The sequence below is a fragment of the Diceros bicornis genome, chromosome 6 (assembly GCF_020826845.1).
Source record: "Diceros bicornis minor isolate mBicDic1 chromosome 6, mDicBic1.mat.cur, whole genome shotgun sequence".
Classification (NCBI taxonomy): domain Eukaryota; kingdom Metazoa; phylum Chordata; class Mammalia; order Perissodactyla; family Rhinocerotidae; genus Diceros; species Diceros bicornis.
In genome coordinates this window covers 27682524-27706257 of record NC_080745.1, presented here as the reverse complement: position 1 = coordinate 27706257, position 23734 = coordinate 27682524, and the positions used below count along the sequence as shown (strand labels likewise).

The 23734-nt window shown below is 45.5% G+C and overlaps 1 protein-coding gene across 1 annotated transcript; it reads right to left on the bottom strand.

Annotated features, from left to right (window-relative positions):
* Positions 1-396: 396 nt before the first annotated feature.
* On the bottom strand, positions 397-13519 carry PLAC9 (placenta associated 9). The gene is made up of 4 exons (XM_058543091.1): positions 13231-13519; positions 3955-4052; positions 2268-2391; positions 397-1720 (listed from the first exon to the last, which is right to left on the bottom strand). Exons 1-4 carry the CDS (start codon positions 13292-13294, stop codon positions 1710-1712), a joined length of 297 nt encoding a protein of 98 aa, XP_058399074.1. The 5' UTR covers positions 13295-13519; the 3' UTR covers positions 397-1709.
* Between the last annotated feature and the right edge of the window lie 10215 nt (positions 13520-23734).

Genomic DNA, 23734 nt, shown 5'->3' with positions numbered 1-23734 from the left:
TGGATATGCACAAACAAATGAATAAAGTTGGATCCCTACCTCACATAATATACAAAAATTAACTCTAAATAGATCCAAGAACTAAATGTAAGAGCTAAAACTATTAAAATCATAGAAGAAAACATAGGACTAGTTATGACCTTGGACTTGGCAATGGATCCTTAGATGTGATACCAAAAGCACAAGCAACAACAACAAAATAGATAAATTGGACTTCAAAATTAAAACTTTTGTGTTTCAAAGGACATTATCAAAAAAGTAAAAAGACAACCCAAAGAATGAGAGAAAATATTTACAAATCATCTGATAAAAGCCTAGTATCCACGATACATAAAGAACTCTTACAACTCAATAAAAAAAAGACAACCCAATTTTAAAAATGGGCAAAGGGCTTGAACAGACATTTCTCCAAAAAATATATACAAATGGCCAACAAACACATGAAAGATGCTCAGCATCACTAGTCATTAGGTAAATGCAACTTAAAGCCACAATGAGATACGACTTCACACCTAGTATGATGGCTATAATCAAAAAGACAGATGTTGGTGAGGATGTGGAAAAATTGAAACCCTTGTATATACATTGCTGGGAAGGTAGAGTGGTACAGCTGCTGTGCAAAAACTGTCCTGGTGGTTTCTCAAAAACTTAAGAGTTACTAGTTGACTCAGCAATTCCACTCCTAGTTATAGACCCAAGAGAAATGAAAATGTATGTCCACACAAAAACTTATACATGAATGTTCATAGCAGCATTATTCATAATAGCCAGAAAGTGCAAACAACCCAAATGTCCATCAATTGATGAATAAATGAATAAAATGTGGTTCATCCATACAATGGAATATTATTCAGCCATAAAAGGGAACAGAGTACTGATATACATTACAACATGAATGAACCTTGAAAACATTAGGCTAAGTGAAAAAAAGTCAGACACAAAAGACCACATATTGTATGATTCCATTTATATGAAATGTCCAGAATAGGCAAGTCCATAGAGACAGAAATATTAGTGGTTTCCAAAGGCTGGTGGGAGGGAGAGTGGGAAGTGACTGCTTTATAGGTCCAGGGTTTCTATTTGGGGTGATGAAAATGTTCTGAAATTAGAGAGTAGTGATTGCACAACATTGTGAAGCCACTGAATTTGTAGTTTAAAATGGTTAAAATTTTGAATTTTATGTTATGTGAATTTTACATTAAAATTTTCTTTTTTAACTGTAATGTGTACACAAATCCCCTGGGGATCTCATTAAAATGTAGATTCTGATGCAGGAAGCCAAGGTGGGCCCCAAGTTCTGCATTTGTGACAAGCTCCCAGGTGATGCTGCTGCTCATCTAAGCTGGCCACGTTTTGAGTAGGAAGGCTACTCAAAGGGCCCTTCTGCTGTGTCACCTTACGATTATGCGCCTCCAGTGCTTCATCTCTGTGACCCAGCCCCTGCCCTGTCTGCTCCTGTAAATAAGGAGGGCAGAAGCGCAGACCAACTCAGGGTCTGAGCCCGCAGGGGAATGTGGGCCTCAGGGCAGGGGAGTAGATGGAGAAGGGGCTGTGGCTATAGGGGTCACTGTCAGAGACAGAGGGGACCAAAGGCGTAGCTTTTACTGTGCACAAAGCTGAGGAAGGCAGGCCAGAATGCATGGCTCTGTTCTCAGAGGAAAGCTGAGAGGTACATCACTTCAGCTGCTGGGCTCCTCCATCTCCCGGGCTCAGAAGGGATCTGAAAAAGAAAGGGCACAGCCTCGGAGTGGGCAAGCAGAGGGTGCTGAAGGCCTCCTTACCGCCCCTCCCGGTCCCCAGGGAACTCCTGTGCCAGGGAGCACAGGGCTCCAGGAGGGAGCAGGGTGGCAATCCCTCCACCGCCTGATCAGAGGGATGCCAGTCTTCCCTGAGAGGGTTTTGTGGTGGCAGAGGAGTGGTTCCTTGGAAGGGAGATGAAAGGAGCCAAGGAGGTTTGGGGGCGTGAAAATGGCCAGTGAAGGAGGCAGCCGCTCTGTGTCAGGGTGATGGTGAGAGTGGCACTCAGGTGCAAGGGGCCAGCTCTTCCAGGATGCCCGACCTGATGCTGGGCTGCAGAAACCCCTGGGGTGGGGGTGGGGGCAGAGAACACTTAGGGGAGGTGAGGGGGATGCCTTCTCACTTCTGTCCCCAGGCGGAGCTGGAGCCCCTCCTGGCTTGTCCGGGCTACACCTGCGAGGTGGATCAGCCATCCTTATCCTGCTTGCCCAGCCCCAGTGGCTGTCGTCTCTGCTACCTGAGCCACTCACCGTCTCCAAGGAGGTCAGGGGTCGGGCTGAAGGGCCCCGGGGGCAGGTTCCAGGCCAGCTCCTCCAGCTGATCCAGCAGGCCTTTCAATTCTGCCTCCAGGTGCTCCACCGTCTTCTCCACCGTCTAGAGCAAGGAGAGATGGGAGCAGGGCGGGGAGAGGGAGGGGCAAGGTGAGTGCAGGATGAGAGAGGTGCCAAGTCTCGCTTAACCAGCCACATCCTAAGGAGCACCTGGAGGTCCAGTGGGGTGCAGTGGGGAGAGAACTGGGTGACAGGAGACCGGTCCTCCTCATTCAGGCTCCACCCCTACCTGCCTTCCAGTTCCCCAGATGACAAAATCCTAGGGGCTCTCTCGCTAAGGTCAGTCCCGGCCCTGGCACTCAGCGGTTTTACTCAGTCACAGGTTTGGCATGGAGCGACTCTAGGATCCCCTTTTCCCTTTCAGGACTTGGCCACCTGGAGCTCACATTCCTTTTGTTGCCCCGCCCCCTGGTGGCAACTCTGCCAAATGACAGGTTTGGGATTTTGAAATTTTCTTTCTTCAGAGTTCTTAACTTTTTTCGTGAATGAGCCCCATTAGCAGTCTGGTGAAACCTACAGACCCCCTTCTCAGAAAATGCTTTAATTGAAAAAATAAAATATAGAATTTCCAAGAACACCAACTGCATTAAAATATTCAAATATTAAAAATTAAAGTTTTTAAAAGTTATTTTTATTGAGGTCACGTTGGCTTATAATTGTGTAACTTTCAGGTATACATTATGATATTTTAGTTTCTGTATAGAGTCTATCGTGTTCACCACCAATAGCCTAGTTTTTATCTAATAGCCTAGTTTTTATCCAAAAATTAAACTTTTTTTTTTTTTTTGTGAAGAGATCAGCCCTGAGCTAACATCTGCCAATCCTCCTCTTTTTTTGCTGAGGAAGACTGGCCCTGGGCTAACATCCATGCCCATCTTCCTCCACTTTATGTGGGACGCTGCCACAGCATGGCTTGCCAAGCAGTGCGTCGGTGCCCACCCGGGATCCGAACCGGCAAAACCCGGGCCGCCACAGCAGAGCGCGCGCACTTAACCACTTGCACCACCAGGTCGGCCCCCAAAAATTAAATTTTCGATGTAAAAAATTGAACTCACTAACTAACATGACCTAACACCAGATCTAACAGCTACTGTAATTTTGACATATGGATGAGAATAAATATGTTGAGATATGCGCAACATCTATAATTGGAAGAAATTATCTGTGATTACCATCAATGACAAGGTCATGGTGCTGTTACTACTACTATGGTTTGTTGTTTGTATTTAGAATAAACGGGAATGCTAAATTTCAGTTAAAGCTTGTGAAAACAGAGAGTAATTTTTCCCCATGTAAGTCTGGGGACCCTGGGTCACAAACCATGGCTATATAACAAAACTCAGTGACTGAATTTCCACTTCTCCTCCAGTGATGATGTGGTGATCTCTGGCCGGGTGTAAGCAAGGCCCTAGAGGAGGCAGGTCTGTTGGGGGCTGGTCAGCCTAACAGCCCAGCTGGAGCAGGGTGATGGTTAACATGGTGGCCAGGGAGCAGGATTGCCTAGGTTTCCTCGATTTTCCAAAGCAAGGTCGGGCTGAGCCCTATAAAGCCTCCAGCCTGGCAGGTGGTCCCAAAGCTGCATGTCCTCCCCGCTCACCCTTATTACCTCCTCTATGACGTCTAAATGGCCGTGGACAGCCAAGTGTCTGTCACACCCTGGGCTCCGAGCTAGGTCTCCGTGGGAGCGGATGAGGGGTTCCGCAGCTGTGGGAAAACAAGTCTTGTCACTGTGGGGCCCTCCGTTTCCCTGTAATACTGGAGACTCCTGTAAGCACTGGGCTCAAGTGAGGTGGGTCCTGAAAACAGCCACGAGAGAAGCAGAGGAAGGCTCAGTGTGGGTCAGGGTGTGAGCATGGGGCTGCCCCAATCACTCCCTTGTCTCTATGGCCATGTTACCTACAGACCCAGATGGGCTTCCTCAAGGAGGTGCTGCCTGAACTGGGTAAGGTGAGGAAGGGAGGAAAGGTCTCAGCCAGGGAGCATGGCACGTGCAAAGATAGGGAGGCACAAAATAGCATGGCTCAGTGTGCAAACCCTCAGGGAGTCTGGAGTGGCTGGAAAGTACAGGGTGGGTGGGAGATGCGACTGGAGAGGTAAGTCTTGGAAACGAAGCCAGAGGCCCTAATAAACCAATCACAATGCTTGTTTTGGGGTTTATTTTAAAAGAAGAGTCACATAGTCATATATGAACTTTTAAAATACAGGGAATGAATTGGAGAGACTTGTCTTTGAAGACAGGAAGTTACTGCAGTAATCAGAGTAAGAAGTGAAGAAAGGAAGCAGTAGCAGTAGGAATAGAGAGGAAGGAAATGAGTGGAGATATTCTAGCAGGAGCATTGCCATTGGTGACCAGGTAGTACTATCTGACATTTGATGAGTGTGTACTATGCACCACCTAGTGGGCTAAACAAATGTGTTCACTCAGTCAACCTCTACAACAACCTATTATTATCCCCAATTTACACGTAAGGAAATTGATGCACGGAGGGGTGAAATGATACGTCCCAAGTCACACAGTTGGTAAGCAGAGAATCTGAGGTTCCGCTTGTTTAACTCTTGATTCGTCATTTTTTTCCCGACATTGGTTCTTCCTGGCACCACCAACCCTCACACCAGAGGGCTTAGGGCCCTGGTTCCGAGCTCAGGTTTCAGAGCTGGTGGCTCTGAGATGCCGGCAGGGCATCAGAGTTGGCTGGAACCTTGCAGAACCTCCAAGAACCTTGGAAGGAGGATGCCGTCCCAGAAACAAAGAGAAACAAAGAGCTTTAAAGAGGATGAAGCGGCCAACACGGCCTAAAGCAGCAAGGAGGTCTAGCAAGATAAGGACCGAAAAACAGAGCAACAGCAAAGCCACTGCTAAATTCTACCCCAGCACTTTTAGCAGAGTGGTGGAAGAAAGCAAAGTTTAGACTGCAGTGAGATGAGAAGGGAAGGAGAGGTCAGGAGGTGGAAACTTGGATCCTGGAAAATGTTTTCATCAAGCTTGGCTGTGAAGCAAGGGAGATCACATTACAAGGTCTAGACAAGTGTTTATTGTTGTCGTTTCTGTTTTTTTAAGCATTGAACAAACACAACCATGCTTATAGCCTGAGAAACGGGAAGAAGATCCGAGAACTGAAGGAATGAATGCTTTTCCTGAAGGGATGAGAGGCCAAGGAATCCAGAAATGGTGATAGTGGGTGTGGGAAACACATGGAAAGAAGAGAGAGGGAATGCAGGAAAAATGGGTAAAAACGTTCTACTTAGAGAGCCAAAAAGTTGAATAACTTCCCACCTGATAGCCTCTATTCACTCTGTAAAGTCAGAGGGGAATCATCTGCTGAGAATTCATGTAGAGTTAGGAAAGAGGAGAGCTAGTTGTTAAATTTTCAGAAATTCTGTGAGTGGGTTGTTAAATACAAACACTAAAATGGGAGCCTTGGTGAGAGCAATTTATACCACAGAAAACTGGCAAATGCTTTTTTCTTTTTTTTTTTAGAGCCAGTTTATTAGCACACCACTGGGTTGGGGGCTTAAATAAAGAGAGGGCTCCAAGAGAGGATGAAGGGAATGGGAGGCAGTGTAGGAGGACGGTGCACGATGACCTGACATCAATGAGGAACTTTGGAAGCCCCAGTCCTCCCCCAGCAGCTTGGCAGGCTGGGTGTAGAGCAGCAAAGACAGATGGCTGGGTGGAGCCGAAACCTGAGAGTCTGCAGGATGAGTGTGGTGGGGGGCAAGAGAGCAAAGGAATTGGAGATCTGACCAGCAATGGTTAAGGGGATGAGCTCTGGAGCCTAGGTTGGATAAGGAAGGAAAGGAGGCCAATTGGAGGGCCAATAAATTGGGAGAAGTGATGCAATGATGGGGTTAACAGCAGGAACAGTGGTAATGGATACCCAAGGTCACACAATCGGCAAATGACTGGACCCCCATCGCCCTGGCCTTCTCCTCACCCCGCTTGAGCAAGCTGGCCTTCTGGAACTCTGCCGGAGGCCCCCTGCCCTGAGATTCTCTGGTTCTGACTCTGTCTGGATTCCAGCTCTTCTACTCAGGGGCAAGAACCAAGAGCAGGGACAAAAATTCCTTCCACTCTGAGCATCTTTTGTGGAGAACACTTTGTTTTTCTACATTCTCCTTTTCGTTATTTCCCTCTACTGAACTTAGAAAAGCCTCTTCAAAAGACAATGGTCTTCTTGTTGACTTTGGGGAGGGAGGGGGACATGATAATGGCACTTTGGTCATTTTTTTAAAAGGGAGTCTTTTAGAGATCTATACTAAAATATTTACAGATGAAATGCTATGATGTCCTGGATTTACTTCAAAATAATCCAGGCCCGGGAGTGAGAGGAGGCATGGGTGGGTATATAGAGCAAAGAATATCAGCCAAGACTAGTAATTACTGAAATTGGATAATGGGGACATGGGGTTCATTCCATTATTCTCTCTCTCTTTGTATACATGGTTTGAAATCTCTATAATAAAAGCCAGTTGTCTAATGGGGTTGTTAGCAAAAAGCAGAAGCCATCGTGGGCTGCATGCATTGATATAAAACGTTCAGGACAAGGGAGGTGGGTGGTCTGAGAGACCACACTTGGAGGGCTGTGCTCCATTCTGGGCCACACACTGTGAGAAGGCCTTCAACAGGCAGCAGCAGGTGTAGAGGTGCCATGGTGAAGGGACTCCAAATTTTGACTCATTTGTCTCAGCTGAAAGAACTGGAGTGCTCAGCCTGGAGAGGAAAGACTTTGAGAAGGCAGGAAAAGTCGTTCTCACCCACAGGGAGGGCTGTCTGAGAAGAGGGGGTCTGTCTGGATGTGGATCTGTGTTCACACATGCCCTGTGCAGGCTCCACCCAGGGACCTTTGACCAAATTTTTCCCCTGAGCCTCACCTGCCCTCTCCCAGGCCCTAAGCTACTCTTTCCCCCTCAAAAACTCCCCCAGCTTGGGCCAACAGGAAACTATGTGACCTTGCCGGCCAAGTGGGGATCTGCCAGCTTTGTAAGTCACGAACAACATGAATCAGCTCCCCTCCATTGGCCCAAAACATCCTGTTCTTTACGTGTCTTCGATGAGGTCTAACTTGGCTCCAAAACCCCTCGAGGGAAAAGGCTGGGCTGAGGTTGCTCTCCACATCACACAGCACTAATCCCTCACATCTGGACAGAACTGTGCCCTGAGCTCCACCACACAACAGCTCATGAGCTCATCCAGTGCTCCGGACAAGCTCATTTGAGAGAAAGCTGGGGGCAGGGCCAGGACCTCACAACCATCCTGAGTGCTGCTCCCTCCCCCACGTGGACCCTCATTGCATTGACCTCAACGCATGATGGCAGAAAATACACTGGAGACCCTGTTCTTAGCCTGGCTCAGCCACTAATTGGTGTGGGCCTGTGGAAACTTCCTTCTCCTCCCTGAGCCTCTGCTGCCTCCTCTGTAACACGGGGTGGGGTAGGCTTGAGACACTGCCACCCAGATGTGGTTCACGATTCGCCTCTCTCTCAGAGCCTGCCGAGAGGCCTCAAAAATTAACTACAAGGACAGAACCGGGATGAGTCAAGGACAAGTTGCTTCTTGCTTCTTAGACCAGAAGCTCCAGCAAGGCAAGACCTGGGTGTCTCTCTCTCTCTCTCTCTCTCTCACACACACACACACACACACACACACACAGACACACACACGCACAATAACGCCTGCTTTACGGGGCTTTTGGAAAGCTCACACAAGAGATGGAGTGGGGAAGGCTGAAGGATTACCATGACTGACGTTGAGCAGCCAAGGCTGTGGTTCCCGTGTTCCTTCCTTTGCTCTCGCCCTCCCTGCTCTGGCCAGTTGGGAAATGGACCTTCTTGGATGCTGAATTGTTTTCCTTGGCCTGGCTCCCATTCGGGGCCTCTGTGCACCCTGGACGGCGGCCATGGGTGGAACATCGTGCACTGGTGAGAGCAGGCTGCCCGAGGAGGCCAGAGGCCCAGGTGGAGGCGGTGGGCTAACTTCTCCAGTTAAAGAGACGTGGCCACTGGGTCCTGGTCCTCGGAGATGGGAAATACAGCCCCCTCCCACTTAAAGGCATAGGAGACCTTTTGTATCTGGGACTCAAACACTAAGAAAGCACCTACCACCCAAATGACTTCTACCATGCTGGGTGATGACAAATGCTTTCTTGGTGGTGACCCTGAAAGGTGCTGCTGCGGCTCTGAATTATCAAAGACAAAATCTGTTTGACCAGCAACACTTGTCACTTGTGGGTTAATTATATTTGACCACATTCGATATAATAGAAGAATAAATTTTACCACATTTAATATTTGTATTAAAATTTGTGATTCATTCAAAACCATCAGTGATTTAACATTATTTTCAAACAACTATATGAAGACCTCCAATCTGTGGAACTGCTCCGGCTGAAACAGGAGAGGGACCCTCGAGCCCCCAAAGAGAGAGCACAGATGCTGAGGAACATTTTTGTTTTGTTCTGTTAGAGACGTGTCCTATCTCCCTGGGTCTCCTGTCATTTTCCAGATGTAGATTTGAGCCTTGCCAATCACTCTGGGAGCTTGCCAATGTCCCTCCAATACATTCAGTATCTGGTTAAGTTACTATTTTGCTGCACAAAGAACTCCCCTCCATGACACACGTGTCTATTTCTTTCTCGTGTGTCGCTGCAGCGGTAGACTGACTGCCGGTCAGGGCTGGCAGGCAGCTCTGCTCCCCGAGGCTGTACAGGAACCCAGATTCCTTCTATCTTGGAAGACTGTGTTTTTTAATCCACTGGGTTAAAATGTGCTGGAACACTCCAAAGCTCCACAATACTGAGAAGGTCTAAAAAGCCATCCAGGATAAACCTCTCTGCAGGTGCTGTGAAAAGAACACAAGGCTGGGAGTCGGAGAGGCAGTCCCACCTCCACTGCTCCCTGACTGTGCTCTTTGCCTCTCACTCAGCTTCCTTGTCTGGGAGGTATCTGCCCTGCCCCGTCTACCTTAAGGGACTGCTGTGTTGATCAAAGGGGATCCTGCCCTTGAAGACGCCTTGGGACTGCCAAGTGATGTGCAAATGCCACAGAGGGCATTTACCAGGTGAGTTGAAGAGGAGCAAGGCAGTGAAAGCGCCCAGGGCCCCGCCTCTCCACATGGAGCCAGAGCTCTTTGCTAGATCACTCTGACCAGACCTCCTCCAGACTGGGAGGCGTCTGCTCTAGGATTAATCCCATGCAGGGATCCAAGGATGCTTGGGAGGGGCTTCTCCACCAAGCGCAAAAAGGGCTCAGTGCTGACCGGCTTTCTGGGCTCTGTTACAAGCCAATCCCACTTGCTGGATCTTTGGTTTCTTCCCCTTTAGAATAAGCATAACCATACTCTATTCAAAGCTCCTTTTGATTTGTGATCACCTATTACGTGCCAGGCTTTTTGTCGCGTGCTTACATGCATTATCTCATTTAACTCTATCTGTGAGCTCAGAACTCTTACATCCTTTTTCACAGATTAGAAAACCAAAGATCAAAGAGATTGGGTCACATGCCCAAGATTTCACAGTTAGTAGGTGGTGGGGACAACATTTGAATTTACCTGCCTAATCCTGTCTATACTGTGCCCTGGCAGTCATGTGACCCTGTATAAGTTAAGGGCTTCCCATCTTGGGGTCTCAGCTGCCTCCTCTGTAAGATGAGGGGCTGGATAGGTATGGGCACAGGAAACCTGTACACGTGACACCTTTGCAGCTGTCTTGAGGCCCCACAGGAGCCCAAATGTGTGCCTTGGATAAAACTGTCTTTGGGTAGGCCATTCCCCACAACATCCATTTTTGTAAATAGAAATGCTGTGATCCTCACCACAGCCCTTCTTTCACCCAAAGCACAAAGCAGAATCCCAACACCGGAAAGATGTCAAGCGGCAGACAGCCGGAACTTCCCTGATGGGCCCCGACGCATGGGGTTAGGCTCCATGGGGCTAGGCTCTAGGACTTCAGATCTCTCTGACTTCAGATCTCTCTGACAGCAAAATAGGATAGGAACTCAGCTGAAGCCGTAACTTAAAAAAAAAAGTCTGTATAAGTAATACAAAACAGTTTGCTTCACTCAATACATATAGAGCTTTTACAAATCAATATGAAAAATTCCAATACCACAATTAAAAAATCTAAGGCAATTCACACAAATTAGTAGAAATGACCAATAAGCATTTGAAGGAAAAGTTCAACTTCAGAAATAATCAGAGAAATGCCAATTAAAGCAATAAAGACCATTCTCAGGGAAAAAAAAAATCTAACTGGAATTAGATCAAGCTGCTAGATCTACCCACCAGTTTATAGGCAATACAAGGTAGAGAGGAACATTTAAATGACAATCAGCTAAAACCTAAATGTGGAAAACTTTACAGGACAAATGACCCCGTTTCTTCAACAAATAAATATTAAGAAAGAAAGGGGAAAAGAAAACTTACATATTAAAAGAAACTTTAACAGACATATCAAACAAAAGCAATGCATGCACCTTATTTGGATCAAACAAATCAAATGTAAAAACGTATGACACAATGGATACTTGAACACTGATTGGATAGTTGATGATACTAAGGAATTATTGTTCATTTTTAGGGTGTGATAACGGTATGACAGTTATGTTTATTAAAAGATTATCTTTTAGAGATACATTAGGAAATATTTATAGATGAAAATATAAATCTTTCATCTATATGCCTGTAATCTCCTTTAAAACAATCTGAGGGAGGGGCGAGAGGGTGGGGACTGTGGAGGAATCGACCCTTGTTGAAACAGGGTGATAGGGACATGGGGCTTCATTATACTACTCTGCTTTCCACCCAAAAGATTTCATAATCAAAAGTTAACAAAAACAACGGTATATTATCTGAAGTCTGAAAGGTTATACACAACAATGTGTGAACTCAATGCGAAATTACATTAATACGTTTATACTTGCCTCTTTTCTTTCTTAATCTGTAGCAATGAGCATGCATAATCAGAAAGAAAATGTTTAAAAACAGTTTTAAATTAAAGCATATACACCAGCTGTGGCCAAGGGGCCACAAAAGGTCAGCCACTTGTGGGTGGCAGCCAGCTCCTCCCTCTGGGGGAGCACAGACGAGGCTTTGTCCCCTCAGCTCCTGGATGTGGGGACTCCAGGAGGAGGGTAAGGGGGAGGGAGAGAAAGGGAAGGACATGCCCTGTGGGCCGGGCTCTATGCTGGGCATCATCCCAGCTACTCCTCACAGCCTGTGAGGAAGCGGTTGTTGGTCCTCCCTAACAGGTGGAGAAACTGAGGCTCAGTGAGATCAGTGGAGCTGTCTGCGGGGACGAGAGAAGGAGCTTGTGTGTGTTGAAACGTGTTCCATGCTGGGCACTTTCCCTCTCATCCAATCCTCCCAGCAAGCTCTGCGGGGTGAGTATCATTCTCCCCAACTTACAGAGGACGAAACAGCCTCAGAGATGAGAAGTGACATCCAAGGTCACTCAGCCAGGAGCTGCCTAGGACCAGCACTGGCCTCAATCCTTTCCCTGAGAGCTCACTCCCACAGTTCACTGTGCCCTGAAAGGGACTGGGCAGGGGTGAGGGGGGTTCCGTCTTAATATAGGGCACTTGGCCTGGGTGACTCCAGGTTGATGGGGGAGCAGCCTGGTTGGGGGCAAGGGCCTGAGGAGAGGGCAGGAGGCCTGGATGCTTGGTGAGAGCTCTGCCTTGGCACCACCGGGAGACCTGAGCCTTCCTCTCACCTGCACAACCAGGATGAGCGCCAGCTGCCTCTGGCTGAGGCCTGCGTGAGATGCTGCGTAAACGGGAACATGGCTTGTAAACTGTCAAGTGCGGTGCAGAGTCTTGGGGGTGTGGAATGAGCATCTGTGTGTAAGTAAGTACATTTGCTGCCACCCTATCTGTGCCTCACTTGTGAAGGGGCAGCACTAAGACTGCTGTCAGCGGAGGGGAGGGAGGGGAGTGCAAGGCAAGGACCCCAGCAAGGGGAGCACCCAGAGGACCTCTTCCTCCTGTACCCTCCTCCCACCTACCCACCCAAAGCAACCCAGGCCCTCAGAGAGCTCTCTGGAAGCCTGGAGACTGGCCTCCTCACCCAGACAGCAGAACTCCCTCAGGCCACCTGGCAGGTGAAGTGATGGCTTTTCTTCTGGGGCCCGCCTGCCTGACCCCGACTGGCTGGCTGTGCTGGGCCAGGCCTGGGTCATCGGACTGTGGAAGTTTAGCTTCCTGGGCAACACCCAGTAAAACCAGGCCTGGGCGCCTCTGCAGGGCCTCTGGATGGAGCTGGCCTGGGGGGCTGCCCCACCCTGCAGACTTGACCTCCCACTCTGGGATCCTTGTTTCCTCCTCTCTCTCCTTGGGCATTGAGTTTCTCCACTCTCTCTTTCTTTTAGTCTCTCTCTCGTCTTTCTCTTTTCCTCAGTATCCTCTCTCTCTCTCTCTCTCCCCTTTCCCTTCTTTCTCTTGCCAGGTTAGCTCATCTATTTCATTCCGTTTGTACCTCTCAAACTCCTTTTTCTGTCTTTCCTCCTTCATAGTTCATAACCATCTGTTCAGCTCCAAAGTCTCTTTCTCTCGGCCTCTACCCTTCTCTCTTTATTCGTCCCTCTCTTCTTTCTCTCTAATTCTCTCTGTCCCTCTGCCTTTATTTCTCTGCCTTTTTCTGTCTCTGTCTTTCTCTTTGCTTTCTCTCACCATCTTTCTTTCTCTCTTTCCCTCCCTCTCTGCACCTCTCTTTCTCCATCTCTCTCTCTCTCTCTCTCTTTCTCCATCTCTCTCTCTCTCCCCCCCGCCCCCATCTAGCTCCGTTTCCATTTTTTTTCCTTCTCCTCCTCCCTCCCTCCATCTCTCTTGCTCATCCTACCTCGCCCTGCGCGGCTCTCCCGCCCTCGCCCCGCGCCCGGGCCCCACTCACCGGCGAAGACTCCCGCGGCGCGGAACAGGGCGAGCCCGGCCAGCGCGCAGAGCAGGGACCGCATGGTGCCGGCCGGGCCGAACGCAGCGCAGCGTCTGCCCGCAGCCGCCCTCCCCGGGATCGCGCCGGGCCCGCCCGGGAGGAAATGCTCTCAGTCCTAGCCAAAATTCCTGGGCGGCTCCCGGCGTTCTGGCTGCAGCGAACCCGCCCCCTCCAGAGGCCCCCTCCGCATCCCGTGGGCAGCGTGGAGCCCAGAGACCCCGCAGGCGGAGGGGCCAGCGTGCCAGCCTGGAAGGGGCCGCCCTCTGAGTCCCCCGCGCCTCCCGGGGGCCGGGGCGCAGAAGGGGAGAGAGAAGGGTGGGGGAGTGGGTTCTACGCGACCGCCCCCGGGGCCCAGGTATTGGTTATGAGCCCATTTCACACGTCGGCGGACTGAAGCTTAGGGAGCATTGCCTCCCTCGGTGTCACCCACAACTAAGGCACAGGATCTGAACCCTTGACTGCTCGCAGCCTGGAAGCTTTTCTCTGTCCACCTATGACAGCGTCTGGCCCTGAGAGGGAGACTCAGAAGTGGTGTCTGCCTTCTACAGAAACTTGCTATTTTGCTAAAGGAGTAATAGTAATGTTAAAAGATACTTTAAAAAAAAAAAAAGGTAAAATCATGACTTTCATACATATATAAAATGAGCATGTGCTGAAGATTTTAACTCACAATTATTGAGGGAATCAGTGAGAGGTGACAGTCAGTCCAAAGAACAGACACAGATCTGGAATATTGACATTAATGTGCAAAAGGAGGTAAAACTGACTTCTTCCACAAAGGGAGGGAGGAGAGTTAATTGAACCTATAACAGGAATAATTTGCATCTCTATAGACGAGAATTATGTTGCATTGCTATCTACAATTTACACACTTGTAAAATGCCTCAAAGGCAATGAAAGGCCCAGAGCCCTAATGGAATCGGGATCAGAATCAGTGTTCAGCAAATACTTAAGCTCTGTACTAGATAGTGTTAGGTAAACTCTGGAGGAGGGAGGAAAGAAAATAATTCTCCTATTCGCATGTATCTGCCCTCGAGGAGTTCACAGTCTATTAACCACCATAATATTAATAAATAGCAGCTAAGCTTTGATAGATTTACTTCTACACACACCACTTGTCTGATTTTCAGTGCAACTGCATGAGGGGCACGTCATTACATCCATTGTGCAGATGAATTGAGGCTCAGAGATGTTAAGAACCTTGCCCACAGTCACACAGCTGGTATAATGTGGAGTCAGGATTTGAATCCAGTTTTGCTGCTTCTGTAGACTAGCCCTTAGATAATAATATATACTGAGTCCCTGAGAACCGGGTTGTATTTTCCATTCTAAGCAAGCTCACAATAAGACCTGGGTGGGTTTTTCAGTGAACTTCAAATCATCCCCACCTCCTTCCAGTTTAGAACACAATAGTGGAATCCTCACCCACGGGACACCCCACCCAACAAGTGCAAAAATAGTTAAGTTTCAGTGAAAACAAAAAGCAAGAGCTGCAGAACCTGATTGTTTCACCTGGCTGTAAGTGGAGCGTCTTCACCACCAAGACCAGGAGAACGTCTCTATCCACCAAGGGTCCCCCTTAGGCTAACTGGAGCCCTTGCAGATCAAGGCTGCCTCTCTGCCTTCTCTGTTCCCGACTGTGCAATTGTCCAATACAGTTACCACACCAACCCGTAATCCTAATCCTCGGTTCTCACTTCGTCCTCCAGATAACTGCCTCAGGCACGGAATTCTGGTTCTGAGTCAGCAGATCTTGGATAGAAACTTGCATCTAAATTTTTAACAAGTACTCATGGGGATTAGGATGCCCAGATGAGCTAGCTCAGAAAAACAATTTATTTCAGGAATGCCAAGCATCCCTATGTTCATCACAGCATTATTCACAATAGCCAAGATGTGGAAGCAACCCAAGTGCCCATCAATGGATGAATGGATAAAGAAGATGTGGTACACACACACACACACACACACACACACACACACACAATGAAATAGTACTCAGCCATAAAAAAGACAATCATGTCATTTGCAACAACATGGGTGGACCTTGAGGGTATTATGCTAAGCAATATAAGTCAGACAGAGAAAGACAAATACTGTATGATTTCATTCGCATGTGGAAGATAAACAAATACATAGAGTATGAGAACAGATTTGTGGTTACCAAAGGGGAAGGAGGTGGGAGGGAGGGAGAAGGGGATAAGGGGGCATATGTATGGTGATGGATAAAAACGAGACTATTGGTGGTGAGCATGATGCAGTCTATACAGAAACTGAAATATAATAATGTACTCCTGAAATTTACACAATGTTATAAGCCAATATGACCTCTACAAAATAATAATAATAGGAAAAAAAAATTTCTCACACTTGGTAGTAGGACATTCCTTGGTAGTTTACTCAGGTGGGAAGTTGTCAAAGGATAGCCAAACCCATAGAGATTCTTGCAGCTCAGAATGAGTGGGCTACCTAATATTTTGAATTTACAATAAAAACAACACATATACAATACTGTCTTGTTGTGGTAAAGTCATAAAATGATAAAGCATATAGTAAAACATGAAACTCCTCCCTATCACTAACTCCCCCTGCCCAGCGATTCTAGTCTAGTCCCCTCAGCTTGGTGGACTCTTCCAGCTCCTTGTCTATGCATGCCCTATCTATCTAATATGTATTCAGACACAAATGTATATACCTGGGATTGAATAATAGATATTTTGGGGATTTGTTTTCACATTAATGTTCATCTCAGTCATAACATCAAATCTTGAAGATCATTCTATGTTAGTAGACCTAAATCCACCTGGTTCCTTTTAACGGTTGCAAAATATCTCATGAATGGATGCACCATTATTTGTCCAGACAATCCCCTATTGATGGACACGTAGTTTGTTTCCCTTCTTGTCCAATATAAAGCATGCTTCAATGAACATGCTTTTGCAAATATGTTTATGTACATATTACATACTCATGTATTTCTGAAAGGCTGGATTCCTAGAAGAGGAATCATTGAGTCAGAGGGCATTTTACATTTTGCTGAGTGAGACAAAAACCCTCACTAAGCACCTAGCAGGGGCCTGGCCCTCAGCGCAATGTTCCAAGACACACCCATCACATTGTAGCCTATGCTGTCCCGCAGGGGGCGCTATTTACATAAAACGCTTCTGGAGCTGAGAGACCTGAAGTTGTAGATCTAGCAGCCATGTACATTCTCTGACACTGGATATTTATCTTTTAAAACTTTGACAATTTGATGAGGAAAAAATGTTACCTTGTTGTTTTTATTTACACGTTATTTATTATGAGTGAAGTTGAGCTTTATTTGGCTATTCAAATACTTTTTCCTATTTTTCCTCTTTTCTTTACATATTCTGATTATAAATCCAATGCCTGTCATATATGTTGGCAAGGTTTCCTTCCATTCTTCCATTGTCTTTAACTTTCTTTGTGGTGTCTTTCATCATACAGAAGTTTTAGATGTTTAGGTAGCCAAATCTCTCAATATTTTCTTTTATGGCTTCTAGATTTTATAACTTGCTTATGATTCCTCACATCAAGGCTATAAAAATATTTTCCAACATTTTCTTCAAATAGTTTTCAGTTTTTTTAAGGGTGTAGTCTCTAATCCATCTAGATTTTTTGGGGGGGATGGAGAGGAAAAATTAAAAACAAAATTTTTTCCCCAGTGGACATCTAAATATCCAAATGCTCCCGATTGCATAGTCCATTCTTTATCCACTAATTTGAACATAAAATAAATTATTGGTTAGCTATTCATTCCCAAGTGGGGTTCCAGAAAAATCTCTAGCCGTCATTTCTGTTATAAGGTCAAAGAAACAAAAATAAAATAGCCTTATTTCAATAAATACTGAGACTATTATTTGATGAAATTCAGCAGCCATCACTGACTTAAAAACGACAAACTCCAAGAGGTAGAAGTAAAGGAAATAAAGGATATTGCCTTAACAATATCATCACTTTTATCTTCAATAGCTCACACGTACATAGGGGAGAAAAGAGAGAGGCATTCTTTATTAAGCCAGGAATGGGGTAAAGATGACATCATCACAACCGTTAATTATCCATGGTCTGATGGATGCAATAAAGCGCAAATGAGGAGAAGACGTATTGTGAAGGAGACAAAATATGGCTATTAGTAGAAGATTCAATTGCTTTCTTAGAAAATCCAGTAGAACTAGAAGAACTGCTTGAATTACTCCATACATTGGCTGGATTTAAGAGAAGTGTTTTGAAATCAATTTATTTCCTCACACTAACAGAAGCCGGCCCAAACAGGTAAAGGAAAACTGGGCCAGATGTTAATAAGAACCCGGTTAGCTAATGTCCTCCTTCCAACATTCTCTAGAAATGACCAATGAAATTAAAAATAGGAGAAACTGGCGTCAGTGCCAGGAACTAGGAAATATGCCAACCATATGCCGGGCCTCAAAGCAAGGCAAAGCCTTGGCAGCCGGCTGGGTATGTATTATTACTGTTATTTGCTAAACTTCTTTGAAACTGGTATTGTGCTAAGGCTATATATGTGTTATTCATTTAACCCTTGTACCAACAAACCTATCTGGTATGTATCCTTATCTCATTTTTCAAATAAGATATATTTGATCAAGGTCAGAGGCTGGCAGATCTCAGGTTGGAAGCCAGACAGATCTGCTTCTGAAATCCATGCTCTTGTATTATCAGACTTCTTGACTCTCTGGCCCCAGGTGTGTAACTAGATAGCAAGGGAATCTGGAGGGAGGTGAAGGTGAGAAGAGGGCAAATGGGGTATTTGGGGGCTCAGAGGGGCAAGTCCTTATGTGGTTAGGGGGAGAGCACCCATAATCACCTCACAAATGAAGTGCCGTAACGTGCAGAGCTTCTCTTTCGTCTAAAACTCCCATTGCCCTGGCGGGTAACATCAAGATCCACAGTGAACACAATGTGAGGCTCGGAGAAGTTAGGAGGTGACTCAAGGTCGCACAGATACCATGCAGAAATGTGGAGATTTGCCTCCTCCCCCCGCCAGTGCCCGTGCCTCCAGGCAATGCTTCAGGATGTGCACAGGCTTTCCACCCTGGCTGTGCTGAGGGGACAAATGGTGGGGAGTCTGGCAGGGGCTTGCTTTCCTAGCCCAAGCCCAAGGCAAGGGGCCAAGGGAAGCAGGAAATAGGGGCTGGCCCTCTGGGGGGGTGGAGGTGGGGGAAGAGAGACAGCCCAACTGAAAGGGCCTCGGTGGCTAGGAGGGTCAGAGCCACACAAAGCCTCCTTTTCTTCTTGTCTTGGCACAGGCAAGACCACGCTGAGTGGGCGGGGTCACTTTGTCTCCATGTAGATGGAGGGGGGCTACTAGCCCGGGGCCACACAAGTTATGGTCAGAGAGAGCGAACAAGTGGGGTGTGGGTATGGAGGTCTCTGTTGGGGGATGGAAAGCAGGGCAGAGGTGGGGAGTCTTGTCAAGTTGAAATTTAAGAAGTGTTTTTTTTTTTTTTAATACAACCTACCCCCTTTTTTGCATGTAGTCCTGAATCCTCCATGGTAGGGAGGAAGATATAGGAAGATGGGAAAATCTGCTGGGTACAGGGAGAAGTGAAGTATGTGGAGAGGGTAGAGGTTTAATATGAACAATTATAATGTCAATAATTATTGTCCTAATAGCCAACATTCATGGATTCTGACTCTGTGTCAAGCACTGTGGGAAGCACCACGTGCTCTGTTTCTCAGTTAATCGTGGCTGCTGCTCGATTCGGTGGGTTCGGTGGTTCTCCCAGAGCTTCACAATAGCGGTTTCCCAACCAGTGCCTTTTGAAGTGATGAATCCACATTTAAAGCTGGAGGAAACCGGCTGAACGGGATCTAGCAAGGTATCCCACCTGCTCAGCTTTGGGGTATTTTTGCACAGATTCGCATTGCTCAGTGTCAGTTCAGTTCATTGTAAAAGCCACGGACATGTCCTGAGAACGCGTTCCTCCATGATTCCAGGATTCTCTGTGGGCTTGGCGGGTAGGGAGTCAGTTGGCATCTCCCCCATCTCTTTGAGAACCTTGTCTGCAGTGTTCTCTAGGAATATCTCATTTTGCTCCTTGAGGTTGGAGTTGGGGTAAAATGTAAGCTGTCTTACTTGCTTGGCTGACTATGCAAAGCATTTCAGAGTTAGAATTCCTCAGCAGGGGAAGCAGGGAATTGAATTCAAACCTGACTCTGTCCTTACTGGTTGTGTAGCCTTAGGCAGGTCACCACCGCTCTCTGAGCTTCAATTTCCTCACCAGCACCGAGAGGGTAACAAGAACACCTACCTCACAGCAGAAGAGGTGAATTCCCTTGCCTGCCTCTGGCCTGCTTCCCCGAGCTTACCTGAGCCTGTCACTGTTGTTTCCTTGCTTATTTATTTGCAGGTTGTGAGTTTCCTAAGGGTAGAAAGGGTGGGAGCAATGGCTGACTGGCCTGCAGAGGCCCTCAGAGGGAGTTCAAGTGAGAGCCAGAAGCTGACTCTGCTCCCTGAAATAGGTGCAGAGTCAAGGCCCCGTGGAGGGGTGTTTGAACACGAGTAGGGTTTTTCTCAGCAGTGTGTACTGCATACCATGGAGATGGGTGGGGCGTGGGTGGGTGATAGGAGAGTAACGGGCAACAAATCTGGGGGAAGGTGTGGCCATATTATCTCGGGCCTGGAATGCCACTCTCAGGAGAGTAAGTCTTTAAGCTGTAGGCAGAGGTGCTGGCAGGTTTTTTGGCTGAAGGATGATGCAATCATTCCCAACCCCCTTCTTCTTTTTTTAAAACCTTTTTCTTTGAAATAATTTTAGACTTACAAAAATAATACACCCAGTTCTTGAATACTCTTTACCAGCTTCCCCAAATATAACATCTTACACAACCACAGTAGAATTATCGAAGTCAGGAAATTAACATTAATACAATACTATTAAAGAATCCACAGACTTTATTCAGACGTGGCCAATCGTCCCACTAATGTTCTTTTTCTGGTCCAGGATGTAATCCAGGATCCCACGTTGCATTCAATTGTCATGTCTCTTTAAGGCCTCTTTAATCTAGAACAGCTCTTCAGTCTTTTTTTGTCTCTCATAACTTTGACAGTTTTTAAGAGTCCAGGGAAGTTATTTATTTTTTTATTTTTTGGTGAGGAAGACAGACTGGTGCTGAGCTAACATCTGTTGCCAATCTTCCTCTTTTTGCTTGAGGGAGATTGTTGCTGAGCTAATACCTGTGCCCATCTACCTCTATTTTGTATGCGAGATGCCGCCACAGTATGGCTTGATGAGCGGTGTGTAGGCCGGCGCCTGGGATCTGAACCCACAAACCCCGGGCCGCCGAAGGAGAGTGTGCGAACTTAACCACTATGCCACTGGGACACAGGCCAGTTATGTCTGTCTTTCATGACCTTGACACTCTTGAAGAGTACTGGCCAATTATTTTGTAGAATGTCCCTCAACTTGAGTTTGATGTTTTCTCGTGATGAGGTTGAAGTTATGCAATTTTGGTAAGCATCCCACCAAATGGGATTGTGTTATGTCCTTGTGTGTTGTGTCCTTGATTGTGTTATGTCAGAAGTGATAAAATTATGTCCTTCCCAGTGCATCCTATCAGAAGGCACATATGATATTGCTGTGTCTCATTACTAGTGATGTTGACTTTGAAAGATGATATGGTAAAGATGATGTCTACCAGGTTTCTCCACTGTAAAATTACTGCTTTTCTTTTTGTAATTAATAAATATTGTATGGGGAGATACTTTGAGAATATGCAAATATCCTTTTTATCATCATACTTTCAACCTACTAATTTTAGCATTCATTGATGATTCTTGTCTGCAATATTTATTACCATTGATTTTCCAAAGGTGATTTTCTATTTGCATTATTCCTTCTACATTTATTAATTGGAGTTCAATTGTAAGGATGAGCTGTCCCTTCTCTCCCATTTATTTATTTGTTCAATTATTTATTTCAGTATGGACTCATGGATATTTATTTTATTCTACAGATTATAATCCATTACTAACATTTTTTGTTTTGTTGCTCAAATTGTCCCATGTATGGCCACTAGAAGCATCTTCAAGATGGCTTCTGTGTCCTTTTGAAATACCCCTATTCTATTTTAAGCATTTCCTTACTTTCTGACACCACAAGATGTCTCAGGCTCATCTTGTATTTTCATTGCCCCCACCCTAGACTCAGTCATTTCTCCAAGGAACGCTAGTTCCTTTTCTTGGAGAATGGTATCTAGAAACGAAGATCTGAGTGCTGGGTGTGTTCATTGCTACCGAGGTGTCATTGCTTCTCAGCCCTCTCAGCAGACAGAGCTAGGGAATATGAGTTAGCAGTTCTGAAGCTATTTTATGGGTATTCTAGGATTGCACAAATAAGAAAATATATTGTATTTAATGAGAACAACGTTTCTCACTGCTGAAGAAAGGAATTACAAATAAGGAAAGGGGGAGGACGAAATGAGCCCTGTTGTGTTAGATTGGATTCAGAGGGATCAGCATGAATTCATGGTTTTTTATATATATACAAACTGATAGATACAGAAATAAATGTGACTTAGCAATTCCACTCCCAGGTATATACCTAACAGAAATGTGTGGGCATAAGAAGACATGGGCAGGAATGTCCACAGCTGCACTACCATAATAGTCCTAAAATGGAAATTACCCAAATTCCCGTTGACAGCAGATAATGAACAGATCTACTGCTACATGCAACAATATGGATGAATCTTACAAAAATACAATTAATGAAAGAAATTTTCACAAAAAGTTCTGTATGATTCAATTTATATGAAGTACAAACACGGGCAAAATTAATCTGTGCTGTGAGAACTCAGTATGGAGTTACTTTTGTGTGTGCTGGGGGTGGGTGGTGACTGTGAGAGAAATGAGGGGGTTTCTCAGATGCCGGTGACGTTCTGCAATTTGATTTGGTGCTGGTTACATGGGTGTGTTCAATTCGTAAGATGTATATATGTTATACTTCAATAAAAAGTTTTTAAAAATCTCTATTTCCTGGCTCTAAATTTCATATTCTCTTCATTTTGAGTCAGCTGCTATAGCAACCCATTTACTGAATACAGTAGGACCCACCACTAAACCTTAGGCATTAGACTTTAATTCTTTCCCTTAATCCTAATTGAAAGATCACATCAACTGATATTAACCCTCAATAATCTAATCTGGCCCCCTCACCCACCTGCTGGCTTCCAGACTATGTGTGTTTGGATTAGCCTTCCAGGGCTAGGAAACCTTGATCCAACCCCACCCAGTGGTGTAGGGTGGGAAGGGATTATTTAGGCCCACTCAACTAGAAGGGTGAGTAGGAGGGACCAGGTCAGGGTTGTTGAAGGTTAATACCATCTCCCATCTTTCAGTTACTGCCTTCCAGGGGTTCTCAACTAAGCTTAAGGGCAAGAATTAACTCTAATGCCTAAGGCTTCCATTTTTGTAATGAATAGGACTTCTATCCTATGTGTTATTAAAAGGCACATTTAAAAAAATGGTAAAATCATGACTGTCAAACAGATATAAAACAAACTTGTGTTAAGGATTTTATTTCACTGATTTAATGAGAGAACCAGGCAGATCATAATTTGTTCAAAAGAGAAGTTAAAGAGCACAAATTAATATGAAGTAAAGGAATGTCGAAACAAATGCACAAATGGAGGCGAAACTAGCTTCTTCCAGGGTGGGAGAAGGAAGTCAATTGAACCTCTACTGGTCGAGATAGAACACGCATGTCTAGGGATAAGAATTATTTTTCGTTGCAATCAGTTATCTACATTTTACAGAATTGTAAAACAGCTCCCATGGAATCAAAATCAGATAATGCAGAAGGTGTGCTGTAGATAATGCAGTTTTCCAGTGAAAGAAATTTTCTCCTATAGTTTCCCCCTCTTTTGATCAAAAAATATTCTCCTCTCTTCCTGTGTGACTCATCAATGGTAATGTATCAAATAGACCTAGTTATTTCTGGCACCTCTGTTTTTATAAAGTGAAGTAATAAATCTTTTGCGATTTTCCTTGGGCTCACTGGGAAATCTCAGATATTAAAACGTTATTTTATTTTACATTTAGGATTCATTTTAGGAAGGCAAAAATCTAAAATTGTCATGAGATTTGAACACTGAAGGCAGGATCATGGGTGTCTGAGAAATAATACTTCTCTACCTATTTGAAACTGACAATAAAACGTTTAAAAATAAATATAGAAAGTAACATGATTGTAAAGCACTTTAGCTCTCTTCTAAGTAAGAAACCTTGTTTTCATAAGTAATTAAGGACATAAGAAAATTGACATAAAAGTCAGAAAATTATTTTGGTAAAACACAGAATCTTTGCTATCCAGGCAGATTACATGGAAAAAAGAATAATCTGTCATATTGCAGGTGAAGATGTTAACGGTAAACCAAGGAAACAAGACCATCAACATTAAGCAAATTTTTCTAATATTTT